At 38.7% G+C, this 9,878-nt stretch overlaps 3 protein-coding genes across 3 annotated transcripts in view; all 3 read left to right on the top strand.

The window, feature by feature from the left end:
* The window catches only part of LOC106323576 (uncharacterized mitochondrial protein AtMg00810-like), a 1,126-nt gene extending 489 nt beyond the window's left edge, over positions 1-637 (top strand). The window contains exon 2 of the mRNA XM_013761673.1: positions 167-637. Within this exon, the coding sequence (XP_013617127.1) occupies positions 167-637 (471 nt within the window). The remainder of the gene's footprint in view (positions 1-166) is intronic.
* Positions 638-2,370: 1,733 nt separating this feature from the next.
* On the top strand, positions 2,371-4,805 carry LOC106324724 (biotin--protein ligase 2-like). The gene is made up of 10 exons (XM_013762696.1): positions 2,371-2,521; positions 2,636-2,912; positions 3,006-3,067; positions 3,152-3,300; positions 3,393-3,513; positions 3,597-3,752; positions 3,876-3,921; positions 4,280-4,346; positions 4,426-4,502; positions 4,584-4,805. The coding sequence occupies exons 1-10, from the start codon at positions 2,449-2,451 to the stop codon at positions 4,621-4,623; spliced, it is 1,068 nt and encodes a 355-aa protein (XP_013618150.1). The 5' UTR covers positions 2,371-2,448; the 3' UTR covers positions 4,624-4,805.
* A 1,015-nt stretch (positions 4,806-5,820) lies between these two features.
* On the top strand, positions 5,821-9,364 carry LOC106322879 (protein NRT1/ PTR FAMILY 2.3-like). Its single transcript, XM_013761026.1, has 3 exons — positions 5,821-5,974; positions 6,065-6,282; positions 6,368-9,364. Exons 1-3 carry the CDS (start codon positions 5,821-5,823, stop codon positions 7,706-7,708), a joined length of 1,713 nt encoding a protein of 570 aa, XP_013616480.1. The 3' UTR covers positions 7,709-9,364.
* Positions 9,365-9,878: the final 514 nt, after the last annotated feature.

Raw genomic sequence — 9,878 nt, forward strand, 5'->3', positions numbered from 1 at the left:
AGAAGCTGATCACACACTCTTTACCCTCATAAGCAAGCAAGGAATTGTGGTGATTTTTATCTATGTAGATGATATCATCATAACAGGAAGTGACAAGGAAGGTATCATCTCTACTAAAGTTTTTCTTAAGTCTACCTTTGATATTAAAGATTTGGGTGAGATAAAGTACTTTCTATGGATAGAAATATGCCGCTCTAAAGAGAAGCTTTTCTTATCTCAAAGAAAGTACACACTTGATCTTTTAAAAGAGGCAGGTGAACTTGGAGCAAGAGTAGCTAAGACACCACTTGAAGAAGGTTACAAGGTCTTGCGTGAGGGGGAGTTTGAAGATACTCTATTTGGCGACTTCAAGCTCTATAGAAGGATGGTTGGGAAGCTGATCTATCTCACAATTACAAGACCAGACATCTGCTTTGCTGTGAATCAAGATAGCCAGCATATGCAAGCACCTAAGGTTCATCATTGGAACATGGTGGAAATAATCATGAGGTACCTAAGGGAGGCTCCTAGTCAAGGTGTTTGGATGGGATGCAACAAGAGCATAGAGATTGTGGGATATTGTGATGCAGATTGGGCTGGTGATAGAGTGGACAGGAAGTCTACTACAGGAATTGCACCTTCATTGGAGGAAATCTAGTTACTTGGAAGAGCCAGAGGCAGAAAGTGGTGTCTTGTTCAAGTGCTGAGGCAGAATATAGAGCAATGAGGAAGCTGACTAGTGAACTCATCTGGATCAAGAACCTGTTGAGAGACTTAGGCATGGAAACAACAACACCAATCACCATGCATTGTGATAACCAGACAGCCATTCATATAGCTTCAAACTCAGTGTTTCATGAGAGGACGAAGCATATTGAAGTGGATTGTCACAAGGTGAGACAAGCTGTGGAGCAAAAGATCATTCTACCTTGTTACACTAGGAGTGAAGACCAGCTAGCTGATATCTTTACCAAAGGAGCAAGCACCAAAGTATGTGAGTTCATTCATCCAAGATTGGGACTCATAGACTTGTTCAGATCATGATCTCCTTAGCCATGAAACATCTACTCTTTTTCCTTTGTGTGTTTTTGTCCCACTGGGTTTTTCACACAAAGGTTTTAATCAGGGATGTGTTCATGGTTTTCAAGCTCAACCATGCTGTATGGTTAAGCTTGAGGGGGAGTATTGACGAAGGATATGAAAGAGACAAGAGGCTGGACTTGAGAAATTTTTCAGGAACATAGTGGAGCTGGTGAATTTAAACTCACAAGAAGCACCTAACAGTTGGAGAGCAAGGAGACAAGTTGAGTGAATTATTTATAGTATTAGTCACATGATCTACTTAAGGATGGAAGAAGACAAGGAATGCTCCAAGACCGTTGAGGACTTGTCACTATCCATCGATCAGATTTCCATTCTTTATGCTTTTCTTAGCTTATGAGTTTCATATTTTATTCATTGTTGTACCAAAGCATCTTGCCTTTAAATCTCTGTAACATGTTGCACATTATGGTTAAGGAAAAAAAAATTCTTCTTTACTCTATCTCTCTTACTCTTGATTTCTCTTCTCACTCTCTCTCTTGTTCTTCACTTTGTTCTTCATTAACTTTCACAAGGTGTATACGATTTCTTCTATATGTGTTTCTTATTTATAGAAACGCCGGCCCTTGTAAGAATACAGAAGTTAAATGCAAAATAACTAGAGATGGTTGGTTACATTGACAAAAGCTTAAGGGCATAACTGTCTTTACCTTATCGCAGTGATACTCCCTCCGTTTCAAAAAAGATATACTTCATCTGTTTCATATTGTAAGTAGTTTTAGGTAAATTCTTTTGTTTCAAAATGTAAGTAGTTTTCATATTTTTAGGTAATTTTTACATTTATTGAATATAGTGTGACCAATCAAATTAAATGGATTTAGTTTTGATTGGTTAAGTTATATCTAACCTATTTATTATACAATATTTTTTAAAACATTAAAATTTTCTTAATCTTTATGATTTTATCCAAAACTACTTACATTATAAAACAGAAGGAGTATATTTTAGAAAAAAACTTGTTTAAAAAAATATATGTTTTATATTTTCAATAGATAAATTAATTGCAAATTGTAAACTTAAAAAAACATAATGGTGTTTATAAAGATTTTACTGGTTAAAAATCATGGAAAATAGTTGATAATGGAAAATAATGCATTGATAACTAAATTTTAATAATTTTTTTAATAAGTGTGAAAAAGTTAAAAATATATAGTTTTGAAACGGAGAGAATATTATTTATGCCCAATTGGATGCACAAGTATATCTTCAGATTTTGACTTTTGAGTCAACTCTAACCGGAATATTTAACCAGATCGTATAAAACCGGTTAAAGGGCCTTGGTAGTCGTCGTCATCTACAGTTCTCAATTTCGGTAGTCATTGTTTTCTCCGTCCGAAAGCTGCTTCTTTCTTTCTATTCTACGTTTATATGCAAGTGGCGAACTTGTTGCGTCTCGTCTCTTTAAGGCCTTGCCGTCCATCTTTCTCCTTCGCTGCCACAGGTTCGAACCATTCTATTCATTCTCCTTTTCGGTTTGAAATTGGATTGTATCGCTATGATTTGGTCTATCTGTAAATATAGTTAATTTTCTAATACAATTTTGTTTTGAATATAGCAATGGATGGTGATCTAGATTCGTGTAGCTTGGTTTTGTGTGGGAAGTCCTCTGTTGAGAATGATACAGCAAAGCGTTTGAAGAAGGAGAACGTGCTTAAGCTCCCAGATGATACTACTAAAGTTTCACTCTTTTTAGATTCCGAGATGAAGAATTTGGTTAGAGGTGATGATTCATTCAATCCTTCACTCTTCATGAACTCGCTTTCAACTGCTCGGTTTGGTCGGTTTCTCATTTGGTCTCCCCGCTTGTCTTCCACTCACGATGTTGTTTCTCAGTAAGCATCATTTCAACATCTCTCTCTCTCTTCTTTAAAAAGGTTTATGTTTTCTGCGTGTTCAAATCTGTTTTATTTTTTTGTTTCTTTCAGTAACTTTTCTGAGCTTCCGGTTGGTTCAGTTTGTGTCTCAGATATTCAGTTTAAGGGTAGAGGTAAGAGTTTGTTAATTTAGCTGTCTAGTAAGAATTAATTAAAAAAAAAATGGAATGTGTAATTTACGAACGAACATGCAACAGGCAGAACAAAGAATGTGTGGGAATCTCCAAAGGGTTGTCTTATGTATTCTTTTACGGTAGAAATGGAAGATGGTCGAATCGTTCCTTTGATTCAGTATGTTGTATCTCTTGCTGTAACTGAGGCTGTGAAACATGTTTGTGACAACAAGGTATCTATCTCTTGCTTGCTTCCTCCTCCCTTCTTTGCATCAGATTCAAAAAAGATGTCTGACTTTTTTTGTTTTCGCTAAATCAATTTCAGGGTTTGCCGTATATAGACGTTAAAATAAAGTGGCCCAATGATCTTTACTTGAATGGCCTTAAAGTCGGAGGCATTTTGTGTACCTCTACCTACAGATCTAGTATATTTCACGTTAGTGTTGGTAAATACGCAGCATTACTCTTCTTTACAAGTTGGGTTGCCTTTGTTCCTAGAAAATTGCTAAACTGATCCTCTTTTTTGCAGGTGTGGGATTGAATGTGGACAACGATCAACCGACCACATGCTTAAATGCTGTACTAAAAGACATATCTCCTGCATCAGTTCTACTTAAAAGAGAAGAAATTATAGCTGCCTTCTTTCATAAATTCGAAAAATTCTTTGATCTATTTATTGACCAAGGTAATGTTAAAACCTCTGATCTCGGAAACTGCGTAAAGATTCATTAGTCAGTTTTTGATTAATCTTATTATCAAGTCTTAAGCCACGTGTAGTCATTCTATGTCATTGCACTTCATTTTACAGGTTTTAAATCTCTCGAGGAGCTTTACTACAGGACATGGCTTCACAGGTAATTTGTATTTTCCTTTTGCTTGTCAATGAAAGGTCTGTGTTATCTGAATTTGAAAACTGATTTTTTGTGTTGGTGTATTCCATTTGTCACTTTCTGAACTAAATGGCTAAACCTCTCGTCCGTTAGCACCTTTGCTTGGCTAAAAAACACCTTAAAATTTATTTCAATAGTCAATGTTGTATTTTCCCTGCAATAAACTAAAAAGCTCTTAAAGATAAGAACAAGACATATTACTTACCAATAATTGATGTTTTTGTTTTGTTGATACTTGATACATACACACACATAGTTTTATTCACTTGTGGCTGTATCCAAATTTCTGAATACGTTGCCGTGTATTCTCTCACATGTGCAGCGGGCAAAGAGTGATCGTTGAAGATAAAATCGAGGACCAAGTTGTTCACAACGTTGTGACTATCCAGGTAAAGAAGAGTCTTATGGATTTTTTATATAAAAATTCTAGTCATTGTGCTTTAATTCTAATTCTAGAGGAGTCTCTAGGGTTTGACATCTTCGGGATATCTGCTGGCTATTGGAGATGATTATCAAATGTATGAGCTTCACCCTGATGGCAATAGGTAAGTTGAATCAATTAAATGGATAATAACATTATGATATTACATGTTAAAGCTAATATGTAATGTTGTGTTCAACTACAGTTTTGACTTTTTCAAAGGTCTAGTCCGAAGAAAAATATGATCCTTTTTCTTCGGGGAAGGAGATGTTATAGCACCATGGACACAACTAGTACTAGTCTCGGTTTTCGGCCAACGGAGAAAGTGTTTATTTTATATATACTATATATTTGTATCCAAAATTGCAGATTATGTATATTCACTATGAAAATGTTTTTCTAAAATAAGTATTGGACCAAGTAGCAATTACCTCCAAAGTTTGGTGTGGATTTACAAGGAAATTCCATTCAATGCAATTTTTAGCCAAAAATGACAGATTTGTGAAACTTATGCTCCGATTGATAATGAATGTAGCTTTAAAATTTTTGCTTAGAAAAAAATCTGTAGACTTTTTGCTGTGGTTTTAAATTTTATTGGTAAAGAATTTTATGGAAAGCACTAAAAAATTGTTTTGGATATTTGGCTCTGCAGAGCACTTGTACAGCTATAAGTTATTTCAAGAGCTGTGGTTTCAAAAAAAAAATTTAAAGCTTGATTGCTCTGAATTTGGTGCTGTAGAAATAAATACGTCTGTGGACAGTACCTACAACAACTACTGATCACCCCCTTAAACGGACAAAACTTTTGAGGGTCAACAAAACAAATAAGCTGATTTTTATCAACAGTATAATGTCAACTGAATTCGGTTACATATCTCTAAGAATCACACTCCTTTTAGAGTTACCAACCAAATGTTTGAAAACGACAACGAGAATAAATATGAAAAAATGGGTTAGCAGCTATTATCTGGACAACAGCTAAGAAATCGTTTCAATGGGAAAAGTTATTCTCAACTTCCTTATATATATAGTTTTTAATAATTTTTTACTTCTCAAACGCGTTTATTCTGTAATGGCTGGGTCAGTCTCTTTTGAGACACAGAAGATCTTGAACACTATATGTGGTCGTGAGCCTTGTGTATTCGTAAGTATATTTGATTATTTTATATAAAGATTACTCGAAGTAACACTAAGGGACTAGACACACTATAGGTGGTTGTGAGCATCGTGTGCTCGTAAGTATATTTGATTAAATTATGCAAAATTATTCGAAGTGGATTCTGATCATGCCATTAAAGATCTGACCAAATCCTTTTGGTGTTTTTTCACCAACCTGTTTTCAGAATAGGACATAAGTAGATGGAATGTCAAAACATGATTAGGTAGTTTTGGGACTAAAGAACATAATTATTGTACATTTGCTTATTTATACGGCTTTTTATATGCATCATAACACACAAACAAAATTTCAAAGTTACTTGTGCTTCCACTTGTTTTCTTCCATGGCTGGTCCAGTTTCGGGTGATACAGAAGCGCAGTGCGCTCGAGATCCGAGCAGCAAGCCCGGTGGCTGGATAACTTTTCCATTCATGATGGGTTTGTCTGTTTGTTTTTTGTTGTTGTTGTTGTCTATGTTCCTTTGAAGGCGAGACTTATACATATTGATGTCTGTTCTATGTGGTGCAGCTACATTGTTAGGTATGTCCATAACATCTTTCGGATGGGTACTGAACTTGATTGTGTTCTTGATCGAGGAATTCAACATCAAGAGCATCGCTGCTGCTAAGATTTCGAACATTGTCAATGGATGCCTCAGCATGTTGCCTCTTGTAGCAGCCATTTTAGCTGATTCTTTCTTTGGAAACATTCTTGTCATCTCCGCCTCTACTTTCATCTCGCTTACTGTAAGTCCAACAACTCATGACTGATTCTTTTGCTTGTTCTTATTTTTCTTATACACAAAGATCTAACAGTTTTAAAACATTATAGGGGATTCTTCTGCTGACTCTGATCGCATCTTTGGACTTGTTGAAACCTATACCGTGTGCAACCGGATCAATCCTATGCCAGTCTCCATCGGCACTCCAGCTTGGGATCTTGTATACAGCCTTAGTTCTAGTAACCACTGGAGCAGGTGGGACACGGTTCACCCTGGCATCTGCAGGTGCAAACCAATACGACAAACCTAAGGATCAAGGAAGCTTCTTCAACTGGTACTTCCTCACACTATACGCTGGGGCCATTACCGGAGCGACAGCGATTGTCTACACACAGGACAATGCTAGCTGGAAACTCGGGTTTGGCCTCTGCGCTGCTGCAAATTTCGTAAGTTTCGTTGTTTTCGTCAGCGGGAAAAGGCTCTACAAGCATGAGAAACCCATGGGAAGCCCTTTCAAAAGCCTCATCAGCGTTGTAGTCGCCGCTACAGTGAAAAGAAAGGCTGTGATTTCATCACAAGACGAAGACTATCACCAGGGACTCGCCAAGACTTCTCCTGCAATAATACCCTCCAAGAGCTATGGGTTCTTGAACCGTGCAGCCTTGAAAACCGAAGACGGCGGCGGCTCAGTTAACAACATCTGGAGGGTGTGCTCTGTTCAGGAAGTAGAAGATTTCAAAGCCATTCTCCGACTTCTTCCTCTGTGGGTAGCCATAATCTTTGTTAGTACTCCAATGGTGATGCAAACAAGCTTGATGGTACTCCAAGCTCTAGTCACGGACCGTGCGCTTGGTCCACACTTCAAAGTCCCGGCCGGGTCCCTCCAAGTCATTATAATGACCTCCGCATCCACCTTTATAATAATCAACAACTGGCTTGTCTACCCCATGTATCAGAAGCTAACCGGTAAGCGGCTAACTCCGCTTCAAAAGGTCGGGATAGGCCAGGTTCTCACCATCCTTAGCATGGCAGTCTCAGCGGTTGTGGAAGCAAAGAGGCTGAAAACAGTTGAAAACGGGCATCCCATGTCAGTGCTATGGCTGTTTCCTCCTCTCGTTATAGTGGGGATAGGCGAGGCCTTCCAGTTTCCAGGAAACATTGAATTGTTCTATGGAGAATTCCCGGAGTCTCTGAGGAACACCGCGACTTCACTGACCTCGCTGGTGATTGGAATCTCTTTCTATCTGAGCACAGCTCTGATCAGTCTCCTCCAGAGGACTACCAAATGGTTACCAAATGACATTAACAACGGAAGAGTTGACAATGTTTACTGGGTTTTAGTCGTTGCAGGAGTCTTGAATTTCGGATATTTTCTCGTCTGCTCTTGGTTCTACACATACCGAAATCTCCAAGGTGATAATGAACAAGATCCTAAAGATGTTTCAACCTAAGACAGACAACAAGTTGGCTTCAGTTTTCTCTAATTTGTAGCATGCTCTTGTTAACTTGTATATCTGTGTTTGCAATTTTTACCATGCCAAGTGTGTTTTTGTTTAATGAAACTGATATATTAACTTTGTTGCATGCTCCTCTTTTTTCTCATGTTTAGTATCTATGAATGTAACAGGGTAATTGACTGATGTTTTTGTATACATTACAAGAACTCTCTCTCCTCTCTCCCTCTTCCCTCGAACAAAGCCAGATCTGAGATTAGCTCCGGCAACCTGACGGCGCGCGTACCGGCGTCGGAAGCACCCTCCTTCTCCCATGTAACTCGTTTTTTGGTTTGCTTCACTATCGTGTCATCTCTTTCCTCGTCTTGTTCGGTGCTCTGCTCCTGGAGGATCGCCAGTTTCGTCTTCGGTCGACAGGAGTTCCGGTTCTGGTGTTGTTCGACTGGGTGGTGGAGTTTCGACGCGGGGGCGGTTATGGTCTCTGTCGGTGAAGTCGGATTTTAGGGTTTGGCAAGGGGTTCCTTAAGCTCCTTGCAGGGACGGTGGCGCGTGGAGGAGTCTGGTCAGTTCATCCGCCTGGGTTCTGAGTTGCAGGTTCAGATCTGCCTCGTCTCATCCGGTGGGTGAGGGGCGTGTGGTTGAGGAAACAACACTTTCTCCTTGGAGTCTTGGAAAGGTGTGTTCTTTTTTCTCTCGTCTTGGGTGCCTTGGAGGCTCAGTTTAACTCAAGGGCGTGCTTAGTCCGAGTCGCTGGCGTGTGTTGGGGCTTGCGATGGTGGCGCGTGAAATGTTGCTGCAGTACGGTATAGGGATGTCGTCTATGGCTTGTCTGAGGTGATGTTGCAACTTTCCTCTCAATGTTATCGGTTTCTCTTCCCGGCTTATTGGTTCCAGTCTTCCGGTGATCCTTTGTCGATTGGCTCATTTAGATGTCTAGCTCTTGTTGTGTGTTGTTAGTTTGGTTTGGATCCGTCCCACCGGGTTCATCTTTTGACGTCTCAAGCGTACCTCACTTCGGTTCTCAAAGTAGGCAACTGACGAGGTGTTTGGAGTCTTCTTGTGTCAGAGGGGTCTCTCTCTCCTTGGTGAATCAGTTGGCGCTGCAGCTCATCCCAGTACCATGAAGCTCTCATGGTAGTGTTGCTTTGATATCGCTATTTGCAGGTCTTGGAGCTTCTCTGGTTGCGATAAGTTGCGGCTGTCCCGTGCCCGCCTTTTGTTCTCGTTCTTAGCCATGAAGCCTTCATTGGTCTTCTTGTTTAGGAGCGGCTGAGGCGTTGCTGAAGATTGTACAGGTGTTGGGGAGCGATTTTCAAAAGGTTGCGTTCTTAACCCTTCTTCTATAGCATTTGTGTGTTTAAATGGCGGTGAAGATTATGAGTTTCGAGGCGTTCATCGAGGGCTAGCTACTCCAGAGACGACTTGAGGATTTCCGGCATCCGAGGAAACGAGGAGAACCTCCCACGGCATCGTCGAAGGTTGAGAACGGCTTTAGATTCCTTAGGATTTTAAAATCGGGTTAGCGGAACGTGTCCGCTTTAGTGGGTGAGCGAAGCTAGCTTGTAATAAATTGACTAGGGAAATTTTGTTCAAATCAGGCTTGTAATCGGATCTGAATTCCGTTAAACCGGGTTGATTTTAATATATATAATTAAAAAGAAAAAAAAAACATAACATCAGTAGCAGCAGATTATGTTTTCCTTTTATTTAAACAGTTACTAATCACCAGTTTTCGGAACCAAAATATTGTTATGCCTTTTGTTACTCTTCAAATATCTAGAAACACAAATAATAAAACAAAACAATTTTTCTTATTGCTTTAGAAACTTCTCAAAATTAAATCTTATGCCTTTTGTTACTCTTCAAATATCTAGAAACAAAAATAATTATGAAAACAATTTTTTTTATTGCTTCAGAAACTTCTCATAAAGCTTTCAATGCTTTTTTTAGATATTATAGAACAAATCTCTATGAGACCTATATTTATAGTGAAAAACAATTCACTTCTACACATGAAATACGAAAATACAAAGATAATCTAAATAGTAAATTTTATTTTCTATTATATTTTTTGTGTATTTAACTTATTAAACATGCTCTATATGCTTGGAATAATCCTTACAAAGCCTCGCGTAACACATAAACTCAATATTTTTTTTTTTTTTTT

Source organism: Brassica oleracea, chromosome C2, assembly GCF_000695525.1.
Source record: "Brassica oleracea var. oleracea cultivar TO1000 chromosome C2, BOL, whole genome shotgun sequence".
NCBI classification, from domain to species: domain Eukaryota; kingdom Viridiplantae; phylum Streptophyta; class Magnoliopsida; order Brassicales; family Brassicaceae; genus Brassica; species Brassica oleracea.

Bases quoted from the DNA above. Each gene is read 5' to 3' on its own strand.
- LOC106322879 (XM_013761026.1), top strand. From the start codon at position 5,821: ATGCATCATAACACACAAACAAAATTTCAAAGTTACTTGTGCTTCCAC. The intron at 5,975-6,064 runs GTTTGTCTGTTT...TATGTGGTGCAG, and splicing joins AACTTTTCCATTCATGATGG to CTACATTGTTAGGTATGTCC. The intron at 6,283-6,367 runs GTAAGTCCAACA...AAAACATTATAG, and splicing joins CTACTTTCATCTCGCTTACT to GGGATTCTTCTGCTGACTCT.
- LOC106324724 (XM_013762696.1), top strand. From the start codon at position 2,449: ATGCAAGTGGCGAACTTGTTGCGTCTCGTCTCTTTAAGGCCTTGCCGT. The intron at 3,753-3,875 runs GTAATGTTAAAA...TTCATTTTACAG, and splicing joins TGATCTATTTATTGACCAAG to GTTTTAAATCTCTCGAGGAG. The intron at 3,922-4,279 runs GTAATTTGTATT...TCACATGTGCAG, and splicing joins TACAGGACATGGCTTCACAG to CGGGCAAAGAGTGATCGTTG.